General features: G+C 36.7%; 1 protein-coding gene across 33 annotated transcripts in view; it reads left to right on the top strand.

Annotated features, from left to right (window-relative positions):
- The window catches only part of MYO3B (myosin IIIB), a 205,671-nt gene that overhangs the window by 38,329 nt on the left and 141,460 nt on the right, over positions 1-25,882 (top strand). For all 33 annotated transcript variants that reach the window (XR_015288937.1, XR_015288939.1, XR_015288942.1 and 30 more), the window contains one exon: positions 9,344-9,489. Coding sequence is in view for 25 of the 33 variants with exons in the window: in XM_023931028.2 (XP_023786796.2) it covers positions 9,344-9,489 (146 nt within the window). In the remaining 8 variants the exon portion in view is untranslated. The remainder of the gene's footprint in view (positions 1-9,343; positions 9,490-25,882) is intronic.

Raw genomic sequence — 25,882 nt, 5'->3', positions numbered from 1 at the left:
TTGTTTTCAACTTCCAGTGCACAACTAAGCAAAACCTAGTTCAAATGGAATTGGAGATTTCTTTTTCCACACATATGATTAGATTATCACGGTCCAGCTGAAAACTTGACTCTTGAAACAAGCTCAGTTAGAATACCACAATATAACAGAATCACAGAGTCAAATGGGTGGAAAAGACCTCTGAGATCATTGAGTCCAACCTATGACCAGTTATTATGTCACCTAGAACATTGCCCTGAGTGCCATATCTAGTCTTTCCTTAAGAACCTGAGGGATTGTGCCTCCACCACCTCTCTGGGCAGTTCATGCCAATGTTTAATCACCCTTGCTGTGAAGAAATTCTTAATGTCCAACCTAAACCATCCCTGACACAGCTTAAGACCATGTTCTCTTGTCCTGGTTCAGATTGCCTTGAAAAAGAGGCTGACCTCCACCTGGCTACACTCTCCTTCCAGCAGGTTGTAGAGAGTGATGAGGTCCCCTGAGCCTCCTCTTCTCCAGGCTAAACACTCCCAGCTGCCTCAGCTGCTCCTCACAGGACCTGTGCTCCACACCCTTCACCAGCTTCATTGTCCTTCTCTGGATACACTCCAGCATCTCAATGTCCTTTCTGAACTGAGAGGCCCAGAACTGGACACAGCACCCGAGGTGTGACCTCACCAGTGCTGAGTACAGGGGACAGTCATTGTCCTGGCCCTGTTGGCCACACTATTCTTGATACAGGCTGGGATGCCACTGGCCTTCTTGGCCATTTGAGCATGCTGGCTCATGTTCAGCTGCTGTCAACCAACATCCCCAGGTCTTTTCCCACTGGGCCACTTTCCAGCCACTCTGCCCCCATCCTATAGTGCTGCATGCTCAATCCCCTCATTCAGACCATCAGTAAAGATATTAAACAGGACTAGGCCCTACACTGATCCCCAGGGGACACCTCTAGTGACCGGACACAATGGATGCAACAGCACAGTTCACCACCACTCTCTGGGCCTGGCCATCCAGGCAGTTCTTAACCCAGTGAAGAGCGCACCTGTCTAAGCCATGTGCTCCCAGCTTTTCCAGCAGCATGCTGTAGGAGATTGGACATCAAGTCCAGGTAAACGACATCCATACCCTTTCCCTCGTCCACTAGGCAGATGATCTGGCCAAAAAAAAGAGGTCAGGTGTAGCAGGCAGGACCTGCCCTTTCTGCTGGCTGGGTCTGATCCCCTGGTTGTCCTATGTATCCCGTATGATCACACTCAAGATGATGTACTCCTTGTGTATATATCTACATATACGAATGTACATGCTTGGTCCAAATTTAATATCAAGAATGGAAATAGAAAAAGATACTTGAAGTCAGAAAGAACTGGAGAGGTGCTGAAGTTAATTTAAAACTGCAGGGAATATGCTGTGAATATGCTGTTATATTTTACTGACAGCTGCTAAAAAATTGACACTGGTAAATGTATACTTATGTTTTAAAAGGAACATAATTAAAGCATGGTTGATCCTTTGAAGGATTAGGTGTTGAAATATGACATATCAGACACATCCGTAGGAAAGGTTGTGATATTGTGGTAAAGATACATGAATTCTGTAATAATGAGTTCATGACAGGTAAAATATTTGGTCTGTTTTCCTATTTTCAGAGATATTTTTGATGTCACAATATTATTTAAAGCTGTCTCAGCTCTGTGTTTTGAATATTTATTACCATGCTGGCAGGAGGAAGTAATGATTAGTAAGATTGCCTCAGACACACGTTTCCTTGTCTTCTGCTGAATCAAGGCATTCTCCTGGGATAAAATTAAGTACATCTGAGGATCAGAATAATTTTCCAAAGTGTTAGAACACTAGGTGACCAGCTTAAATTGTCTTTCTTCTTCCAATGTTCCTTTGTATTCTTTTTAAACTTTAAATCTGATCATGTGTGTGTGAAATAAGTCTAATCCTGAAACAATGAATAATATTTGCATTGTTTCAGTATGAAGTTATGTGTCTGCACAATCTAATGAAAAATTAACAAAACTAGCTGGTGAAAAAGCACCTCACTAAGTAACTTTCATTAATGTAATTTAAAAATATACAAAGAGAAAAATACAATTTTACAGAACCTCACAGCAACTTTTCTGCTGAAGTTGATATTTATGTCACAAATTCTAAGACCTATAAAGGTCCCGTGCACTAGGGTTTGACACCTTCCACTTGACCAGGTTGCTCAGAGCCCCATCCAACCTGACCTTAGACACTTCCAGGGATGAGCATCCACAGTTTCTGTGGGCAACCTGTTCAAGTGCCTCACCACCCTCACAGTAAATAGTTTTTTCCTAATATCTAATCTAAACCTACTCCCTCTCAGTTTGAATCCATTCCCTCTTATTCCGTCACTACATGGTCTTGTAAAATGTCCCTTTCCATCTTTCATGTTTTTAATTAACTCTAAACATAGTGATACATTCCCATGAAGCAATTTAGTTTAGTCTCATCTTGTCATATTTCAGCCTATCCTATTTGTCAGCTCTTTGCTTACAGCGAGAGATTCAAGGTCAATTAGCTAAAATTAGCTTTTTGCATATGCACAATTTCACTGTACATTTAATTGCCACCTAAGCAAGGAATTTTGTACATGCTGATTTATAATGAACTGTAGAAATCTGCCATTTAGTATAAATAGGATATAGATTTCAAGAATATATACACCCTTTTCTGCCTGAAAGCCATTTGAAAATAGTTGTAGAGTGGAAAAGTATGCTCTTTTTGTGATAAATAATATTATACCTTCTCTAATGAGGAAAGTTTTGAAAATATTTTAACATCTTCCATGAAAGTATAATAACAATTCTTGTGTAATTAATGATAAGAGAGAAATATTATTAAATTTGTTCTTATTACAGTTTTTCAATTTTATAGTCTTTTTACTTTGTAAATTACAGTACATGAGATAAGATTGAAAGCACAATTTACAAAAAAAAACCCAAACAATTGTCCTTAGAATAAAACTTTACAGATGGAAATAGAAAAATCTGCTGCTGCTTTTATAGAACTTGTGTGTATGTGGCATCATGATTAATCAACAGTGAAATATTTGAAAATTCTACTCATTTAAGACGTAAAAATAATAAATGCAATAAATAAATGTTAAAGTTGAAGGTAAGTAGCATTAAATAATTTGTCATATAGATAATATTATATTAAGCCTAGGGTGAAAAGGAATTTCCCTCTTGACATACATTACGAAATTACTTCCTGTTTTTCAGGAGGTTAAGGAGCTGGGACACTGCAGTGTACTGGCAATTATTTTTAGGAAATATTAGCTGTCCTCTTGAAGTGCAGCATCAGGTTTGAGTGCAGCACTGTGGTCCATGTGGAACTAGGTGAAGGCACACCAGAGAGCAACTACAGAAGTGTAAGTGTGGGAAGGCATGAGGGGAAGAGTGGGAGCAATTGCTCCTGACAGATAAGGCAAGACTGCATGGGTGAACTGAGGGACGTAGAAGTGAACTGATTTGCTTAAGAACTTACAGCAGGTCAGTGGCAGAATGTGAGGTTGAATTAACTGTCTAAATGGCTGCACATGATTGAAATGCCTGTGACTGAGATGCTACCTTCTGAGAGCTGACAGATGATTTTTTAAAAGATTTCTTTTTCTGAATACAGAATTATATTTCTTTAAAGAAATTAAGGAAATTGCCTTTTCTGTCCTGGCTTTTCCCCTGCTTTCTTCTTTTTCTGTGACTCTCAAACCAAAGCTTTAGCAAACTGCTGTAGTAAGGAATTGTATTGAAGTTGCTTAAAGGCCATAACAAAAGCAGTGGATTTAGAAGGCTGAATTGGAATACAGAGGTTTCAAACTTTAAAGGACATTACATACAAGAGAGGCAGAGAGCTCAGTGGGACAGCACCAGCAAGCTCTCCCTCAAAAAGCAGAGTCTAGCAGAATGCATCCCCTCCTCCTTTGGCTCCAGGAGAGCAGACATCCACCTGGGAGGTCTAGCATGGCAGGTGAAAAAGTACATGGCAGCTGGAGGAAACCTCTGCCAGGGAACCTCAGGGAACACTGCCAGTAACATGCATGACATAGCTGTAGTCTTGTGAAGGGATGTGGAGGAGTTGTTTCTATTTTGTTTTAACAGCTATGGAGGGGTTGTAAAGCTTTCATGTAGGGTGTTTAAAGATTTGAAAGACAAATCAAAACAACATGCCCAAAACATCATAGAAAAGCAGTTCAATACAACATGGGTCTGCACTGAGCTGCCTTCATGAAATATGTTTACTTAGGAGGATGGAGTTGACTCTTAGTTTTTGCTGTCTTTCTGAAAGACCATTTGAAAGTCTGCGTGAGGTGTGTAGTAGATATACTTACTAGTCAGGAATAAATCTGTGGATCAGAAGCAAAATGTGTCAATTATATTACTGTGAGCAGTACTGAATTTGTGATGGTGTCATGGTATAAAAGCAAGATTTGTGTGCTTGAAAGCCTGTTTTTCCTTACTATATCATTTGATCCAATAAAAGGTATTACATTTACCTACAAATGTAGCCTGTTGCCAGAGCAGTCTAATGGTCTCAGGAATATTTCCCTTGGGTGAGTTAAAAATAAAAACAGATTACTCACAGCTGGTAAAATTTGACTACTTGACATATAATTCATTTACAATGAATCAACAATAATTGTGATAATTACTTACAGGACTTATTTAAAATGTTATTTACTACTTATTTTGGGAACATTTATAACAATTTTAATAATTTGCTGGTATACCATATTAACATTTGTATAGTGGTACAAAATAAGGAACTGAAATCCAAATAAGAAAATGCAGGCATATGGAAAATTTCTTTTTTTTTTTTTTTTAATATATGGATGTGCTTGAAGATTGGAAGGTAAAGAGGGAAAGAGGAAGTGATGGAGTGATAGAGATAGATAAGTATCACTTTGGTTTGTCTAATTCAGTATCCCCAGTGCTGCTGTGTTCTGTCATGAAAGGCTTCTTTGATTTTGGTACATAGGAATTAGAAGAATATTTAATATTATATTTCCAATGTAAACAAATGAAGTTGGTTTGTATAGTGTAAGATGGAGCCCAGAAGTTCAGTTGTTTCATTTCACTTGACTGGCACAGCTGGTAATCTTCTTTTCCTTGCAGCAAGGGTAACAATTTAGCGCCACGTTAATTTTCCATGCGCAGTGCTTCTCAGCAGGGCTCACACATCACATAAGCTGCTTAGTTGGCTGTGTCAGCTGAGCCCAGCACTGCCTCACTCCAGCAGCAGCAGCCTTGCTAGCTCCAGGCTCCTTCCTGCGCGTGGGTCAGCAGCGCCAATCGTGCAGCAGTCATCTCCAGGTAGCACATCTGCACTGCTATTGTTAGTGTATGCTTGCAGCTCTACTTTGTACAGACACTGTATGTACTGAGGTAAAGTGAAAGTAAGTTCACTTCTAATAATTCTGGGTAAACTTAAAAGGGTTTCATATATTTTGCTTCAGCTGAACATGTGTATAGCTTCCTCTCTCTGCACAAGTTAGTATGACCACTGTCCAAATAATAGGTAGTTCTCTCTATTAATTATTTTCCTTCTTTTGAATCCACCTTTGATCTGCTGCTGCACTTGTTGAAGTTCAGAGAAATATTTGTACTGATTTCAGAACAAGGAGAATTATATGTCCTCTAATATAAAGTTTTCTTGTGAGGGTATAAGTCATCTTGTGTATCTCTGTGAAATTTTGTGTTTCTGTACAACTTATAAATCACACAGAATGCCTAGGCACTGTCTTCTCTAAATTACCTCCACTTAGTGTGACTGATTTGTTTATGTACCATTTCTTCAGACCTGTGAATTCCTGTCCCCTCATTCTGTGCCTGTGTGACCCTCAGCACAATTAGTGTTGACATCTACCATCACACTTTCTGTTTCTCTGTCTGGTGTTTGAATGCTTTTCAACCTACAGCAGTATGCCTGGGCATGAAACCGTGATGAAATTACAACTAAAACAAAAGATGACAGCCTGTCTCCTTAGCAACCCAGGCCACTCTGTGCATGCAGCCAGCCCATGCTGAACTGAAAGACTTGGTGTTTATTCCCATGATGTTTACTAGCAAATCTCAAGATAGCTACATAACCCCCTGAAGCTTTGCCATGAACATAATGTTTGCAGCAAAGCAAAATACATCTTCTCTTTCACTTTTACAAGCAGGGGAGGATTTTGCTGGATATAAAATTGGTACAAATGTGATGTCTTTACACAAGGAAGAGAAAGGGAATAACATGTTCTTCAGCTTCAATTCATGTCTTCTGGGCTCTCTGTCTTCATGTCCCAGTGGGTAGAGCAGGCCTCAGCTGTGCTGAGTGGTACTCTCAGCTCCAAAACTCCAGCAAAAAGTAGAGATGTTTCAAGAAAAAAAGTGTCGCCTGTACACAACTTGTACACAAGTTGGTAAGATTCTAATAATAAGTTCCACAGATATTGAATACTTGTTTCAAACCAAGGTGATTGTTAAATTCATGTACATTCTGCATGCTGGGTGAAGAGAGTATCTTCATTTTGTATCTTTTCTGTGAGGCTAATCTCACTATTGTCAAGCTAATGGTCTAAAACATACTGGTTCATATGGTCCACTGGCTGAATTTCTTTTTAAAAAATAATATATATTAAGGGGAATATTTTTTCAATAATAATCACCATAGACTCTATAATAGAATGGAGGAGAATCTAATGGTGTCTAATTCCCCTTGGTTAGAAAAGCAGTATTTTGCCGTAGTGTCATTGTAGTGCCACATACTGTGGATTGTATCTGTTTGGTGTGGAGCAGAAGACACAAAGATGTGTTGAACATACCTTTCTCTTTGGTAGGTAATATACTGTGAAGGTGAAAAAAGCTCTAAGACTTATTAGTGTAGTTTGGTAAACTTTGTAAGACCAAGATATACTGCAAAGCTTGTCATCGTTCTGTAGTTAGAAGCAATTGTGATGTGCTTGTAGGGAAAAACCATGATGTCTTTGAATGTGGGAGACCAGCTATGTGTGTGGCATTGCTGAAGTCCAGTGTGACCTTGAGCAGGTCCTTTTTTAACTTCTTTCAAAAATGAAAATGTATTTCTCTGCATCATAAAGCTTGAGAACAAATAGACAAGGATTTGCAAAGGACAAATTGGCTGATGAGAATCCAGGCAACTTCCAAGGTACTCACCTTCAGGAAATGGGCTCTAACATTTTATACTAAGCAGGTAAGTATTTTTCATGTGTTTAAAATGTAAGGAGAGCACAGTGCTTAAAATTAGCCACATATGGATAACCTTCCAAGTCATGGCCTTGGAAGCCAACTTGAATGATTTTTTTTTTGAGGAAGTGGTATTGAATATACAGATGATTTGGGATACTGTATAGAAAACCCCCAAAATAAACAAGAAATACAAGCTTCCTCTTCAATCTCTGAGCAAAATTTCAGTGATAGCTTCTTCATAATATATAAGTATCTCTGATGGATCTCTACACTGACTTAGCAGATTTTTGCATTTTTTCTCTCACAAATGATATAAGAAGATATAAGAAATTATCATAAAGGCCTCTGAAACAGGTGTGTTTTAAAGCACTCTGCTTGAGCTCTGTAGAAACTGTCTACTGTCCATACTTCATGAGATAGAGTGATCTCTGTGATGAGATCAAGGCTATAGTGAACATTTTGAAGAAGTAAAAATGACTACAGAGCTTTTGTTTAAGACCTTCTGTTGAAGAGAAGGGAGATGGAGAAATGATCTTTTGTTACAACTTTGGAAAACACTGTATTAACTAACAAAGTTCTGCCTCTTCAAGTTGAAGGAAAAAATCTCAGAATCCTCTTTTGCAGTGCTTACTTTCATTTTCCCCCTTTCTCTGGCATAGTAACAGGAAAAGTTGAGGAGACAGAGTGATCTCAACATTTGTCAAAGCATTGATGCGAAATTCAGAAGCATCTTAATTTTTCTTGACTGATTTGCTCTAGGAAAGGAAAAGGAATTAACTGATGTGCAACTTTAATGCAAACCTCCCTCCAAACATTTCAGTATTATTTTAACTGTGTTCAAGATTCGATTTCTGGTAAAATAAGGAGTGAGTGCACTACAGTCCCAAATAAGAGACAGACAATTTCTGTGGTTGGATAGAATCACTACCAGAGCCAGGAATGCCTTTGTTAGGTGCAGTTTATGGATAAAGTAACTAAGAGGTTAAGATGGAATCATCAGCTTCTCCAGGAAATTATTATGTTATATTATTATTATGCAATGTAGGATTTTTTATAACAGGTGACTCTCAGCCAGCGGCTACTCATGTTGCTGATTTTCATGTTGCAATCTTTGCAAAGTATTGTTCCAAACTGAAGCCCTTAGACAGGGATTCAGAAGTAATACAGAAGTTAAAAAACAAAAAGTCTGTTCTAGGACATAGGTACAGCTACCCTAGGATATGTTCTTTTTATCTTAAGTAGAAATTATTAAAGATACTTTAAAAACTATGAGAAAAACCATGGAAGTTTATAGTAGCAATATGTAGGGATTCAACAGATTTTTAAAGTAATTGTTTAATTGTTGAGATTTGGGAAGACAAACTTGAGACACAATTCCAAATCATAATAAAATGCAGTGAAGCTGCAATTTTTGTCTCATCCCTTTGTAAAGATAAGGGCTAAATTTAAACTTTGGTTTGAATCTCACATTTAGATTCAGCTGACATGAATAGTTAGCATATTAGAACGTGGTCTGTGAGTTGGCCAGAAGTGGGCATTAAGTCTGTAATGTAAAACAGTTCTGATATCCAAGGAGAGATTCCTGCTTACTTCCATTTTTCTTAGACAAGGTACATATGTATATAACAAGGTATATTACCTAAGATTTTTTTAAACTACTCAAGTGCACTAAATATAAAACAAAAAACAAACAAACAAACAAAGGCAGAAATTACTGTTGGAATATCCTTATCTAAAAACCAGCTGTGCAAATCGGTCTATCCGCATGAATAGTCATAGAGGTTAATAAGAATAACATCAGTAGGGTTCTCTACTATTATAATAGGCTTCTGTAAGTCATTCTTTCAAAAAAAGAATGTAGTATTGATGTTCTTTGTATAGATATTTGAAGCATCCCAAGAAGTTTAATGTATTTTTAAAAAAATATTGTTTCTAAAGAAAACAAACCTAAGAGATTTGTAATTTACTGTTACGTTTTTGTGGTGTTTCTTCCGTCTGGTATATACAGGCAAAATGATATGATTTGATAGCTACATAGCATTTTAGATGTGACTCAAAAAAGTACTTTCATGTTATATTGGATGACACGAATTGTAAATTAGATTAAAGCGTTGGTTTCTCTGCTTCTCTTCTGATAGGTCATTGCTTGTGAACAGCAATACGACTACTCATATGATGCTCGATGTGACGTATGGTCCTTGGGAATAACAGCTATTGAACTGGGGGATGGAGACCCTCCTTTATTTGACATGCATCCGGTGAAAACCCTTTTTAAAATTCCAAGGTATGGCACTAGATGGCTCTCTTCACTCACGGGTTTGTTCAAAGGCAGTCTAGTCAAAGGAGAAATACTTGGTAAATATTTGTGCTTCAAATCCTAAGAATCTCCTCTACAAAAAGACAAAAGCTGCAATGTTAAAGATTTTTTTTTTTCTTTCTGGCTTCTACAATAATTTTTATTTAGAACTCATTGAAATTATAAAGACTTATTTTTTTTTATTCTTACCTTAGAATATAAAATCATAACAATATCCAAGTATCTTCCTTCCAATAGAACTTTTCTTAGCTACTACTGATGAAAACGTTTATTTCAAATGGAGAAGCCAACATTTTTAACTGTTAAATAATGCTTTCAAATATTATTCCCCTAGAGTCTTAGGCTTGTTTTACTGTAAAAGAAAAACATGCAATTTGGACAGTGCTATGATGCAGTCTGGCAGTTTCAGCAAACTGTAGTTATAATTTGTTTTTTCATTTACCTGAAGATGTTAAAATGTGAAGATTTGGATTGTCATCCATGGACAATCCAATATGAATTATATTAGATTGGATATGAAAAAGGGTATCAATTTCTTTCTATATATAGTCATGTAAATTAGCTATGTTATTTCATACTGTCTATATTTGATTTCATTTGTTTTCATTTCATTTAATCTTCCTGAATAAATTGAGACTGAGATTGACAGTACAAGACAGAGTTTAGCAACAGAACAGTTTTAATAACAGAAGAAATATAGGAATTGTCTGTCATTGATTAGGCTGGCATATACTAGTCTTCCACATTTTGGTTCATGAAGAATCACCACTGACTTAACAGTTTAAAACCTTCAGCAATTCAAGTGTTTGACCTTTTGTTATCTACACAGTTATCATAGGCTTTTAAAATTTTGTCTGATTGCAATTTGCATTTCTGATTAAGTCTATTTATATGCAGATGCAGTTGTGCTGGGTTCTGGCTCATACAGTTATCTCCTTCTCCCCAGCTCAGACATGAACTACCATCACTCTTTCCAAAATGATTCATACCGAAGCAGCAGTTGATCTTGTTGCCTTTTCATGATTGTAAAACAAGTCCGGGCAGTTAAGGCAAGGGAGGCTTCAGATTACTAAAACAATATCTAAAAATTTTGGCAGTGCTTAAACAGTTTAAAAGTACAAAAGTGGTACCAAAAGTAAGAGCAAACAATAGGAATGATACATAAAGGAGGGCATGTAGAGTCTTTGATTTCTGTCTACAGATTACCTCTTTCTCTATGTGCTGTTGCATCTCTGTATGACTTAGCAAAACAAAGGTGAATTATCTATCTTATTAATCAAATAATGTGTACATTTACCAGATGGAATAGTATCAAATTTTAAGTTGAGGTATTTTTCTCTGCTGTGCATTATATGAGCTACAGCCCTGCTGCTTCTAACTGTGCATTCTTATTAGATGAACTAAGCTATGATGAGTGCTGGATGGCAATAAGCATCTGGGGTATAGGAGACAGAGCTTCTCTCCTGGTGCTTGTTTGAAATCAGTTCAGAGGGACAGCAAATATAACATAAAGGTGCATTCCCCTCTTAGAGTAGCTCGGCAGCTCAGACATAATCTCAGAGCAGTTCCTGATAACTAGGCTGAAATGCCCACGATTTTAACAGCCTTTTCAAAATGAGCATTGAGGCTCTTCTCAGACTGAAAGTGGTTATTCTGACCACTGCATGTTGAGTGTCCAGCAGTGACATATAGAAGCATTGGAGCTCAACTTCTGAGACTGTTCAATCCAAAATCCTCTCAGCACAGTAATGGTGTGACTGTGGTTCCCAACATTTTGTTGTTCTGCAAAGAACAGACAATACATGTAACGGGTAATAACAAGCTGTAAATGTAATGGACTATTGATTCATTGATTTTTGTATGTGATTTCTGTATGTGTTCTCATGAATTTTTATTGATTGGGCTGATTTGACTTTAGTTTGGAGAAGAGGTGACATTGCTATTTACAGTAAAAGACACTGAGACATCACTCAGAAAGTTATCAAGAATTAGTTCCTTTTTCGCTTACATTTTTTACTCCAGTTGATCCGTATCTTTCTACTTCCTTCTGTGTATTAAACTGCTCTGTTTTCTGTGATGCTACTTTGCATTAGCAGAAAACTTTGCAGTGGTTTTCAAGTTTTGTTATCAGGCACTGTTTAATAATCAGTTCTCATGAATATTTTAAAGTTTTAGTAATGGCAAAACTGTCAAAACTAGATACAGAAATTTCTGTGTGTGTTTCTGTAGACTTCTGTTCTCAGATAGTTCAGCTTCTATGTCAGTTTAGTCATTGGCTTTTTTACTAGTGAGAACCAATTGTGCTTTTAGCCTTGGCATTGAGTTTCAACATAGTGAGCAGCAGAGCTAGACCCTAGTCTTAAATTAATATAATTTAAATCAACGAGTCTTTGACTTTATAGGATTTGAATCAACCATTAGATGAATAACTTTGTACTGGCAGTCAGAGCAGTTGCATAACCCCAAGATCTTTGGAAATATCTTCTTGTGTAGAACTCAAGTCAAGGACTTCCGTTAAACTTAGTGCCTCCAGATTCACATCTGTGTTATGTAACTTAGACCAGGGGTGGACTAATCTCCACACTGAATAGCTCAGGGGTCAGCAAAGGAGCGTATCTGTGGATTCAGCAGAGTCACAAGATGTGCTTTATGGCATTGTGGGATGAGGAGGCCTCCTATGCCCTATTAAATTGGAGACTGAATTTATCTCAACAAAATAGCTTATTTCTTAGAGGACAGGTGAACCCTCAAAAATCACTGAGTACTTCAACTTGAACACGTGAAAAAATGTGATCCCACTGTACTTCACTTCCCTCAACACCTGACTAGTGTTTCATAACAGGAAATTCTGGATACTGTTTTCAAAAAACACAATGGGGTTTTTTTTAGGTGCCTAGGTATTAACTTCATACTTTTGATAATATGGCTTGAGCTGTGAGCCAGATGTTTAAGCATCTTTAGGTGGTTAAACACTTTTCTTGTCCTACAAAAAATGTAGTGTCTGCAGCAAATATCTGATAGCAAAAGTGGAGTGAAAAAGAAAATGCCAGTTAATTTTTAAGTCCAATGTTTCATTAGACTTTGGACTTTATTTCTATGTACATTATGTAGATTTAGAAGAGAAGGGGATACAAATTCCTGGACTAATGTAAATTTTAAAAACCTTTCATACATAAACATTTTGTTGTATGAAGGTGCAGTATCTTGGAAACAGTTGTGATAGCACATGGATGGGACTTTTCTTAAAACTGATAATGAGAAGGAGGCATTATCTTAGCGCAAATGTTCATGTTCTGTTTTGCAATAATGCACATATTCTCCCTCATCAAAATGGATTCTTGGATCTAACTAATAAATCTCCTGAAAAGGGACCTGCAGTGCCTAGAGATAAGAGATAAATCATACTGCGAAGACACTGAACCATGAAATTATTCTGTTAACATGTCATCTGCCTAGAATATATTTTCAAATCTCCAACAGAAGGGTCTAAATTATGAAAGGAAGGTGGCCTAGCAAAATTGGTAATTTGGGAGTTGATACTTTTAACCTCTTCCATCTGCTGTCACTACTTAGGTGTGTCAGTTTTGGAAAAAATATTACAAAATTAAAGATTCTCAAATACCCTTCCACCTAAGCTTTTTAAAGTAAAATAGGTCCATAAATTCTTCAAACTATGTTATCTTGTGAGAAATGTTACATCATATCAGTACTATCTCTTAAGGTATCACGAAAAATCACTTGCAATTAATTTAAATTTTGAAAAGTAATGACTACAAAAAATAGTGTGGCGAAGAGGAGCTTAAGATTGTAGTCTGGAAAGGGTGGGTAGGGTGTATGTACCTGGGTAAAGTGAGGATTTCAGATCTTGTTGCGAAGATCCTGCTTTTCAGGACTTGTCTTCTTATATATAGTCTTTTTTACAGGGACATGATAAAGAGTAATTTTTCTGGGTTACACTGACAGCTGACACTAACAGAAATTAAACCAAATTCTCCATTCATGTCTATACTCAAGTGTTCTTCTGACAGTAGTGGAAGGCACCTGTTTTAAAATTGATTGGTGATAAGAAATGGCTATTTGATTTTCTAACTCACAAAATCTGAGGATTAAGTGAAATTTCATTTAAAATTATTATGCTTCATTAATTCATGTTAAATAGCCAGGAGTGAAATGGAATTGAGGTTGTGAGTAGTCGTTGAATGGTGCAGTTCTTCACCTGTGTTGAGACTTGCAGCTCCTGGGAGTACTTATTAGTTTGAATTTACTGATGCTTGACTGCGTCAGCAGCTGACCTGCATCCAGCAGGATTAAACCACCTCCAACACCATTGCAACTTCAGCTTCCTGGTAGTTTGTACATAGGCAGTATCTTCATACTTTCTGTGCCACCATATACTCATCTTTTATGTCGGTAAATAAACTCTTAAGAAGTTCTTCAAGAGTACTCAATTACTGTCATTTTTAATGTATGATGATGTCAAGAGAGAGAATAGACAATAGAATATAACTTCACTAGATAAAGTCACTATGGGACAGCCCATTGCGCCATCATCTTGGTTTGTTATATACATGTGACACATCTGGTATACTGCAGGTAGTTTCACCCGTCTGAACAGGTAAGATCCATTGCAGGAACATTTTAAATACTAAGATTTTTCTAACACAGTCTTTCATATTGCAACCTCTCATATTCCAACTTTTCTGTAAATTTGACATCTGCATTGGTACTGACATGATCCTGATATATCATGTAGCATACACTTCTACTGCTGTTGCCTGGAATGGTAAAGAAACACAACTATGTATTTCATAACACAGGACAATACTTGTTTCGTAACACAGGACAATAAAGCTGAGAGTTGATCACTTTTGTAAAATAAAATCTAAAAAAATGAAGATAATTGTAGTTACTAGTAATTAAAATAATTAAAGGAATATGCTGAAAATAGTCTTATGGTAAATAGTTTGACATTAGGAATAGAAGTTTCAGAGCATAATGTTGTTTATTTCTAAATAGGAATGTGAAGTGCAGTTACAGCAATGTGACTAAACTACCTGAGAAAACCAGATTCTGCCTATGGTTATAGGTAGGGCACCTTGATGTCTGTAAAAGCTATGTTTAATTGTCTCAGGAATAAGATGACTTTTATACAACATTTTATTGTCTGATACATTGGATTTCCATTGTTTTGTGATTGTGTTTTTACAGAAAATTCCAAATACTAAAAATGTAAGGTGACATGTTGCATTTAGTGAGCAGAACTAAATGTCCTTGGGATTCTCCATACCTGGTGTATGAACAGCAAAGCAATTCAAGAATAGTCTGTCTCTAGGTGAAAAAAGAGATAGGTCTGTGACTAGGCATTGGAAAGACCACTAGTAATTCTTCAGGAGGTTACAGACTGGTCATACAGTCTTGAATCATGAAATATGACTAGATTTTCAAAATTATTTAAGTCCCCAAATATGTTGTTGGTTGGCTAGTGGAATTTCCAAGAAGCACTTTGTGGTTTATTTCTGCTACAATGCTTTAAAACTCCATTCTGTGTTTAATTTTTTTCCTAAGATTTCAGGATCACTGGTTTCACAGCAAGTGAAGCATTCATGTGTTTTTAAAAATGTCAGAAAGTGAGTGTGCTTGGCTGTATTTTCTTCCATAGAATCACAGAATGATTAAGGTTGGAAGAGATGTCTGGAGGTCATTTTGTCCAATTGTCCTGCTCAAATGAGTGAGTTATCTGTAGCAGACTGTGCAGGACACTGTCCATACAGCTTTGAGTATCTGCAAGGATGGAGACTCCACAACTTGTCTGGGCAACCTGTGCCCGTTCTTGGTCACCCTTACAGTGAAAAAATGTTTCCTAATGTTCAGGTTGAACCTTATGTGTTTCAGTGTGTGCACATCAACTCTTGCACTGTCATTGGGCACCACTGAAAAGAGCCTGGCTCAGTTTTCTTTACACTCTCCATTCATGTATTTCTTTATTACTAATACCCATTTTGAGCTTTCTCTTTTCTGTGCTAAGCCATCCTACCTGTCTCAGCCTTTCCTCATGTGAGAGGCGCTCCTGTCCCCTCATCAATCTTGGTGACTTTGCTGGACTGTCTCCAGTAGCTTTATGCCTCTGTGACACTGGGGAGGCCAGAACTGACACAATGCTCTACAGGTGGCCTCACCAGGGCTGGTAGAAGGGAAAGGTCTCCTTTCTCAGACTGCTGCCCACACCCCTCCTCATGCAGCCCAGGGTACCACCAGCCTTCATTACCACAAGGGCACAGTGCTGGCTCATGCTCACCTTGGTGTCCACTGGAACCCCCAGTTCCTCTGGTGCAAGGCTGCTGTCCTGGTGGTCAGCCCCCAGAAAATAGAGGTGCAGGGTTCTGCACTGCTTTTGCTGAACTTCTGAGGTTCCTGTTGGCTGTCTCTCCAGCCTGTTGAGGGTCCTTCCCTTTGGATGGCAGCACAACCGTATGGTGTATCAGCCATTCCTCATAGGTTGGACCATGAGCAAACTTCCTGAGGGTGCATTCTGCCTCCTCATTAATAAAGATGTTGAATGGGACTGGACCATTTTTACCCTTGCAGTACACCTCTAGTGGTGGATGTAGGTGTTTGTATGATTTGGCAGTACATGTGTTAAGTCCATGGGGAAACAGTTTTGTGCTATGAGGACAAGGTATTTTAGTATTGTTACTATCACTTTGTCTCAGAGTATGCAGCAGTACCAAAGGGCAAGGGCTCTGGCTTTATAAGGATGTATAGGACTTATTTGTTACTAATTCATTCCTAACAGGTAATGATAAAAAAGTCAAATGCATCCTTGGGTTTGAATATCAGATCCAAATAGATTTCTGTCAGGGTTTAAGAGAGTAATGAGTAGCTTGTAATACTGTTACCTTCATTATATCATCTTTACTTAAAAAGCAGAGAGCTGTTTCTAAGTCTGTACCAAGTATGCATCTATAACTGGGCTTTTAAGTCTGGCAGTAGATCCAGAAATTGAAGTGTATGCAGTTGCAGCTATATCATAACAAAATGGGGTCTGTTTTCCATTTACCTTATGACATTTTAATATATTTGAGAAAGTGGTAGAATATTATTTTTATATATTACATAACACAATAGGGAATCAGCCCTAAAATTAAATTATCTTGGTGCAATTTCCCTCCTTTCCTTCCTTTAACTGTTAGATTATCACATAACTTACCTATAACTGCCTGTTTCTCATTGATTTTGTCTTTCTCTTCCTTTTGTAAGTCATTTACAGATAGAATTTGATTTTGAAAGTGCACTCTTTGTTCGTATATATATTCATAGCCTAATTTCAGCAAGTAATTGTAATTTGTGGTCTGTGGCTTGCTGTTGAATAGGAGTACTTGGCCTACATAGTATGTTTCTGATTTTTGATTCATTAAGAGTCTCTCCTCCAACTGGCTTTTTCATGAGTAGAAAGGTATTGTTTTATAGATATATTCTTTGTTGCTTCTTTAAAACAGACTGTTTCACCAAACATTTCCTGCTAGTGTAGTTGTTGCTAGAACACAGAAGAGCTAAAATGAATGCAGTTGAAATTAATTCATCAAGAAACTCAAATAATCACAAAACTAAACATGCTCAGCTCTCAATCATTTTCTGAGCAAATAAAAAAAAATCGCTTCTCCTGCTCTGTGTGGCACTCCATGCTGCACTCGTCTGCCTCTGAACCCTAGATAGAAGCTGAGATGCCTGACAGATGTTTTTAGTGACTCCATATGCAGTTAATTTTGTACATTAAATGCAATGTTTTAGTCATCCAGTTTCTAAAATAAATTATTACTTTTCAAAAACAATTGCATAAATAATAACAGACTGCTAAGATACTGTGAATGCCATTTTGTTTTGCTCTAGTGGAAAATTTCTTGCTGACAAGGTCAAGCCTTGCAGTCTGAGAGCAGTCATGTGATAAAAGGCACATCCAGCAGGAGGAGAGGTGGGAGATGGACATCTACTGTTGTCTCCTTCAGAAGTGAGGATTTGAAATATGGTTTAGCTAGATTTAGGGGATAGAGCTGACCCACCAAGTCTTGCTTTTGTTATTGTAGACTAAAATTATATTAGTTTTAGTGAGCTTTCAAAACTGCTCCCTATTTCTTGACAGGACTACAGTAGTTAACAACATTGTCTGTAGCTGTCTTTTGGCAGTAATACTGTCAGTGTAATCCTTGCACAGAGTACATACTGATTTTTAAGGAGATAAATGCTATGGTGCACAGTAAACTGGAGGTTGCAATGGAGAAGATCTAGAATGGCTGCTTTTTATTTCCAGTGCAGCAAAATACTTGTGCTCTGCATTTAAAATGAGTTTGAAGATTGTGAGAAAATCTCACAATAGTTCACAACCAATTTTCCACCATTTACCCCAGAGAATAGCTTCCTTTCAGGCAGATAGCTCACAGGTAATATTGCTTTGCCCTAAGACATTCAATGTTCAGGTATTTTTATATGATTGATTAATATACTTAAATTAATAGACTTTGTTTTAGAAATAGATTCTTAGGATAAAAATAATTAAGATAGAGTCAAGTTGCTCAGTAAAGAATCAGGTAGCTATATTTTCAACATATAAGCCTACTTCATTACCTCAAAGGTTGCTTAGAGGCTGCTGATGCTTAATAGATAGGGTTTAGATAGATTACCTGCAGTACTAAACAATTTACTGGGAACAGAAAATAGGCTTCCAATACAGTCTAGAAATGAAACATCACAATTATTTGAGGTACTCTGTAACCTTGGAAACAATTGGGAGCAGTGACATCAGCAACAATTATGTGCTATTTTGTCTTCAGTTTATCACCAAGGTAACCAGAGCAGGTTTCCCTGCTTGAAATTTTAAGAATGTCATGGTCTGGAATTAAGTGAACATTCATGAAGGAGGCTACTTAGGGTCTGTTAAAATTGCATTCTACTTTCCTTTTTAAATGATCCTTCAGAAATTAAATTGTGTAAATTTCTGTGTTTGTTTGGGTTTTTTTCCTTCCCCCCCCCCCTTTTTTTTCTATGAAACAGCTGCAGACAAATAAAGCCTTAGTTACTGTGCTAAATTCTCTAAATACTGGAAAGAAGGAAAATGTATTTTCTTATCTTTTCCTTACAAGACCTCAAATACCAATTATTGCAACTGCACACAAAGGCTGCACATAGCACAGTGTTATTTTTGGGCATGCAATTTGCCCACAATGGAGGACATATGATGTTCCCACACCGAACTTCCTTGAGGGGAGCTCTGCATTAAAGTCTAATTTCACCAGAGACTTGTATTCAGTGGTGCCAGAGGAAAATACTGGATGAGTAATTTCCTTAGACTTGCTGGCTGTCAAACATCCATAGCCTGCCTTACCTTGTGGTTGTGCCACATGATAACCATCTTCACTCTTAGTCCAGAGAGATGTTTGTTTTTTTGCAGTGGATTTGGAAAAGGTGATATTTGATTTAAAGTTTTGTTTCATGATAGAAAAACCTGTAATCCCCTTTTTAATTCCTTTCTGATTAGAAATTTATGTGGTATCAGAGCCACACAAATGCTGACAGGCAGGTTACTCAGACCATACAGTCTCTAGTGTGTGGGACTAAATTTTAGTGAGAGGTATTTTATATGAAATGGTGATAAAGCTTACCTGTCAGTCATGGAGGAAAAAGAGGAGACTGCAAAAAAGTTGCTTTTTTTTTGAAGTCTGGAACACTGTCTTGGGTGAAAGCCATATCAGTGCTATAAATTTTCATTCATAAAACTTTAATATTTTGCCTGCAACATCTTACCTTGTCAAACATTTCCTTTTTTTTCATGTGTCTTTATTCCTAGATTGCTGCCCATGCAAAATACACTCTTGTATTCTGTTCAGTTATTGTGCATTTAACATGTGGTTTTGCAGGGCCGTTGGTGTGCAGGCAACTTGCCATACTTGTGCCTATGAAATACAAGTTAGAAATTAATGTTTGAAGGAAAGTAATAAAATTCTGTTCTGGTTTGTAGTGCAGTCCATCCTAAAGAAGTGAAACTTAATTACATGAAATTAGCCTTGTGGGCTTGTTCCAAAATAAACTTTATCACCTATGGTTAATATTGGAGTTCAGTAGCCCACATCATTTATAGTGAATTGAGCCAAGTAAATTAAATTAGATTTTTGCATGAAGAAAAGATAATCTTTTCACATAGTTTGGTTTTGGCAGAGTGACTAAGACACCATGTACATTTCACAGTTCCAGAGACTTTAATAGGATGTAATCGAAAAATAGATGTCTTTTTTCTATTCAAAATAGAATATGGATGTTCATTTGTATAAAGGAATTAATTCACTGGCTGATAGAAGCAAAAGAAAAAGAAAGTGAACTTTTTAGATACTAGCCACATTCTAGCAAGGTTATAGTTATCCTTAGGATTGTAATGAATGTGTGTTGGTTATTTTTTTGTAATAAAAAGTCACCAAATGGCTATGTGCTTTGCTCTCTAAAGTAATTTTCAGAAATATGCAATAACAAGTAATCACACTATTTGCAAACATATTTGGTGAAAAGGAGCTGTGCTTTGAAAGGTATTGATTTGCTTGTTGCAGTTATCAGTTTGATTAATGTTAAGATTTAATGCAGTATATTTAATCATTACTCCTGATTAGTGCAGTAATAATGCACTACACATATATGCACATTTACTATTAACAATTAGTGGCTTATGTTTCTTTCTTATTAGAGATACAGTCATAAGTTAGAAGTCATAACATTTTAAAAGAGATATTTATTGGAGGAGGTATTGGTTATAAATCTTTATGACTAGAGTATTCAGGGAGTTAATAATGATTTCAGTGGGTATATTTCATGGTCGTGAAACACCGTTTAGATTTCTGTTGTACTGCATCTTCTCCCAAGAGCTCCTACAGGAGGTGCAAGTTTTCACAATGATCATCAGGCCAAGGAAAAACTCCCAGGCAAGATTCTAGCTAGTGCATTCTCTGCAGAAAGGCTGCATTTTACATATGAACAAACTGGAATGTAGTCAGATTAAATGACTTTGAAATGCCTGGTTCCCAAATGTTAGAGCGCTGTTTGAAGAAATAGCAAGCAGAGAATTGAGAAAGGAAAAGGACGAGGGGGAGAGCGGTAAATAATGATAAAGGCCTGGTGAAATGGCTTGTGAGTTGGTTCTGTGCTAAGGTTCAGTATTTATATATGGCTAAATGTGATATTGAGAGTGTAGGGATACAAAGCAATGACCGTGTTCAAGGGCTGGGTTTCAAAGTGCTGACTTTCATGACAGCTAAAGAGTCCTTACTGAAAATTGACTGAAAATTAATTTGAAGAGCTGAAAAAAGAAAGCCTGGAGAAACCTGACCTGTACTCCTAGATAATCCTGGTTTGCGCAGGAGGTTGGAGTAGAGACCTTCTGAGATCCTTTCCAGTGTTAGTCTGTGCTGTCGGGAAAAATGTTCACTTCATCCATATAGGGGTTTTAGGAGGAATTTAAGTAGTAAACAGGATAGCTTACATACTTACCCAGTCTGAATAAACAATGTAATTTGTAGTAATTTGTCTAGTGTTGTTAGTAACCCTTAAAAATTTGCATTGAAAGCATACAGGTATAAAGGTATAAAAGTTTTAAAGACTGAAGAAAACCTGTTAGAACTAATCAAAACCAAGTAAATTTTCCAAGGCAGGTGTAATTATTTTTACAGAGGTCTATATTTGCTTTATTAAAAAAGTGTCAAAATTTTTATAGTGTATCCAAAAAAATCTTAGAGGCAACTTGAACATGGCTCTGGTTATCTCTACAATACAAGACCTTTAAGACTGGCATTTTAATCTACTTGGCAAATGGATGTTGAGATCCCATGAATGAAAGCTGTATTTATAAAAAAAAAAAAAAAGAAAAAAAAAAAAAAGATATGTCTGTGAGAGCAGAGGAAGCAACTCTTATGCTCTTGGAAAGGGAGCGCTCGTTTTTCTTTCAGAGCAAACCTTTCATCAGTAGCTTGGAGAGTGACTGGGGAAAGGAACATTTCTCCTTTTGAGTGAGTCGGTATCTCCACTGTGGCATCCAGCACCACGGTCTCTGAGAGCATTAGGAAAAAATAGTAGTACAGTCTTTCATCTTTCTACCTGGCTGATTAAAGTGATTGATTTTATGCAGTTTAGTTTGGTTAAATTAGCTAAAATGTAACTGCTAGGTTTCTTCATTCTCAGTATGGTTATATCAGATTTCTTCTTATCAGACTGATCACATATTAGTACAAGTGCTGGGTAAAGATGTTTTGAGTCACAATAAGGGAGATTCATTGGGCAAGCTGATGATCCATGATCTGTTGCCAGCTCGCAAACGTGTCAGACTTTTAGAGCAGTCAGGATCTGCTTGAACTGTCTGGGGACACAAAAAGAACAGAAAACATCTTACGTTACAACAAAACCAGAGATCTGACTTGATGAAAGTATGATTTTCTTCTTTGTTTAGCCATTCTATGTGTTATTTTAAACTGAGTGCTCATGTGATGTTAACATGCAATCACCTTAGTTACTCATAATTAATTACTGAGAGGAAATTCAGGAAGGAAGGAAGAATTGTGTTCCATATTATACCCTCTATTTTTATTGTAGATTTATTTTTACTCTATCCTAGTTTTGCCTTTGGGGATTTTGGTTTGTTTGTCTGCATCATCTTTTCTGTCTCTCATTTTTACTTTTTACTCTTCTCACTTTGTTAGTACTTTGATATTTCCCCCAGTCTTGGCATTGACTTGTCTTTCCTTTCACCAAAATGCTGCTTCCCATCTTCAAAATGTTCCCTTGCCCTATGTATCTCATTTGCCATTGCTTCTTTCAATTCTTCATTTTCTCTGAATTTTTAAACTTAGCCAGAAGATCCTTCTTTTCAGAGCTTACCATAGAATGTTCAGCATGAGGCATGGGTTAAATCTTGCATTAAAAGAAAAAACCATCCCTCTTGATCATCATGTGTTCCATGATGTTTTAATGTATCAGCTCTGTAGCGGGTTTCTTGGTCTCTTATTGCATCACTAATTGCTTTGCTACACAATATGTCCACCAGTAGTGGTTCTTACCTTAAATGTGTTTTAACTACCTTTATCCTTTCCTAGATTCCCTACCTTATGTGAGGCAATATTTTTCCCAAAATATTTTTTCCATGGCCTATTTAACTGTTTCAAGGAACACATGAGTTTTACATTAGTATCTTTACAGGTTTATTGGAATACAGTCTTACTGTGTAGTTGTCATTTAGTTCTAAGTGAGGTTTTATTTGAATTGCAGTCATGGGACTTTTTTGATAATGCATAAATATTTCATGTTTCTTATGCTATGTTTATTAGTCTTCACCCCAGCTATAATCTGCAGGTACCCATAAGCCCTATAGGTTCTTTGTTTGTTGTTTTTTTTTTAAACAGACAAAAATTTACCTATTTTAGAATAAAGCTTATTGGATGGAATAGAAGAGGGAGCAACCAATTCTCATTCCACATACAGTCCTCTTGCTCAGAAGGCATACTACCTTCAATGATAATTCCTTTTTTAAAAAATGGTACTCTTACACATCTTGTACATTTCTTTAGGTTCAGCATTTATTCAGTCTATTGGTTCAGAATATTTATAATGATACTCCTAATGACCCATTGGAAATATGCCACCATCAACTAATTTATTCCCACTGCAAGTGTTTATTTCTGAACTAGACCGGCAGAGCTATCAGAATAGTACCAGTTCATACAATACTAAGCTGAAAAACGTAAGTAAAGTTTGAGTCATAGCATACAAAGTAGGTGTAATCCTTACTTCCTTTGAAAGTGCATAGTTTAAGTTCTTGCTTTTGCTGAGTGTAACAATTGAATGCACGTTCAGTACCTGCCACATCAACCATGTGGTAATAAACTTCTTTTATGGGGTTACTGTTACATTTATTTGTATTTCTGTAGAGCCTCAACTAAGAAAATACTTGCCTTTGTGAGATGGAAGGATATGAAGGTGTTCTCCTCTTTGAAAATAACAGCTAAATTAGACAAAGAAATTAAGGTAAAGAAGCAAAAGTGGAAAAATCACTCATGTGGTTTTGTGAAGCAAGTTCCCCTTTTCACAGGAGCAATGTGGTGAAAACATATTATTGTTGATGGAAAGAAGGCCCCAAAACACATGTCTTAGTGAGCTGAAAAATCTGCTCATGTCACGGATATCCGGTGTTACTTTGTATCCAGGGCAATATGGAGCCTAATGGCAGAGTCACCATGGCGTGACAGAGCCTTTGCTCTGCTTTGCCCGCCTGGGCAGAGGGAGATTGCAGCAGGAGCACAGGACTGTGATACACTGTTCCATGTCAGACTCCAAATGGTCTAGTTCTTACCTTGGCAATCTTCCTATACTTAAAAGAAACAGTTTGTAGCATCCCTCTGTGTATTTCTTGAGCCAACTTCTGGCTTTCCAAGAATGGATCTGCTTCACTGGGCAGGGCTTTCAGGCAGGTATCCTACTCAGGCCTCTTAAACTGGCTAATGTACAGTGGGAGTGTGAAACATGCACAGTCCAGGAATTGTCCTTTGAAACTTATCTGTGGGATTTCTGCTTTAAGTTATAAAAATATATTTTACTTCCCCATAAATTTCTACAAATATGCTGTGTAATTGCAGTGTTTGAACATTCCAGCTACAGAAGTGTAGTGTCTAGACACCACCATATGTATTTCAGTCAGGCACAGAAGTATTGCTGTCCTATTTTCATTTCTTTGGCAACTGACATTCTACTGCTTTGCAAATTCACAGAGCAATGATTTTAATAGAAAAGCAAAATACTACATTGCACTAAAGATGAGAACTGGTTATAAATAAAAATTTTAACTATTACTTCCCTTGATTCAATTACTCATAATTTGTTCGTGCCTCTTTAACTCCCTGAAACTTCTGTGAATAAATAAGATAACAAAGCATAATTGTAAGTCAATTATGCCAAATTTTGGTTGGAAGCTTGACCACTGGAATGCAAAGCTGTACGTTTTCACCTCCATCCAAAAATATTTCTGAAATGAAACACTTGTTTCTGTCTCAGTGAAGCCAGAAACTGAAACTGGAAACTGAAGAATAAATGACAGAAATAAATGATGCCTTGTCAGGTTCTGAAAAAGGCTAATGAAACTTTGCGGCTGCCAAATCTGACTGAAACCAGTGGCCTGTGAATTGCAATGTTCAAGGGAAAAAGTCAAAGATAATCCAGATGTTTCCAAGCAGAACACTTTGCAATATTTTTTCATCCATTTTCTTTCTGTTTGTATGAGCTAAAAAATTCCATAACTGAGATGTGGTTTAATACATTTTCTGAAGGTTATTATTTGACCTTCAAGATAATTTAGTGTGCTTAGCACATTATTTCTGTCCATACTCATTACCTTAAAGGTGGCATTTATGAGATACATACCATTTTGAATCACAAATTCTTCATGTGGTGGAGGTTTCTTAGAAAGTTTCTTTTGACGGCCTGTTTATAGTCTTCCTGAAGCACCTTTCTTTTGGCAATGCATAAAGTGAATCTTGACAATCAAAAGGATATTGTACATAATTCTGGAACTGACTACCTTTTGCCATTTATTTTTGCTCATTTTTTTTCTTCCTGATGAACTATTATAAGCAGGAGACTTGTGAATAAATCTTGATTTAAGTGTGCTTTAAAGAGTTAGTTGATATTTTTTATTCATTGGTGAATTTGAATTTGTTTTGCAGCTAAGCCAATATTTCATTGTTAATCTGCTAAGTCACCTACTTAGTGGCAGAAAAATTAATAATCATGTAAAAACATAAGCAAAAAGAGGCAAATGTGTATTTATGTGTTATAGATTACATAGCCATCATTCTGTTCTGAGAAAGAGAGAAAACAGGTATCCAATTTCTTTTTTACTACATCAGGAGCCTGTATTACAAAAAAGTGCCAAAAAAAGTGGATTACTACCCTTGACCTTTCCAGGTAGTTTGAATCCTGCACTCTGTTTAACTTTCAATTCAATATAAATTCATCATATGCTGTTGGATTGAGTCCAGACTTCTGTAACTGTGTATAGCCTATGGAAAATTCCAGTAAAGAGGGAATATCAGATAACTCTGTTTCTGTAATTAAAAGATAGTAAAATACTTAAGCAAGAAGAATATTTCTGTTTCAGTAATGAGGAAGCAGTGTCTTGTGTTCTGCTTGCTTTTAACCAATTCTTTCCCTCATTAGATTTTGGTTTTGGTTTAAAGCCACATAGCCTTGTTAGAATTAAGGTGCTTACATGTTATTTGAATATATATGGCTTTCATAATTCTAGAAGAAAGGTTGTTGAAATAGTATGTTAACACTTTTGAATTAG

Source organism: Cyanistes caeruleus, chromosome 7 (genome assembly GCF_971803275.1).
Source record: "Cyanistes caeruleus chromosome 7, bCyaCae1.hap1.1, whole genome shotgun sequence".
Classification (NCBI taxonomy): domain Eukaryota; kingdom Metazoa; phylum Chordata; class Aves; order Passeriformes; family Paridae; genus Cyanistes; species Cyanistes caeruleus.
Note: the sequence above shows the minus strand (reverse complement) of the source record. Positions and strands in the feature narration are given on the sequence as shown.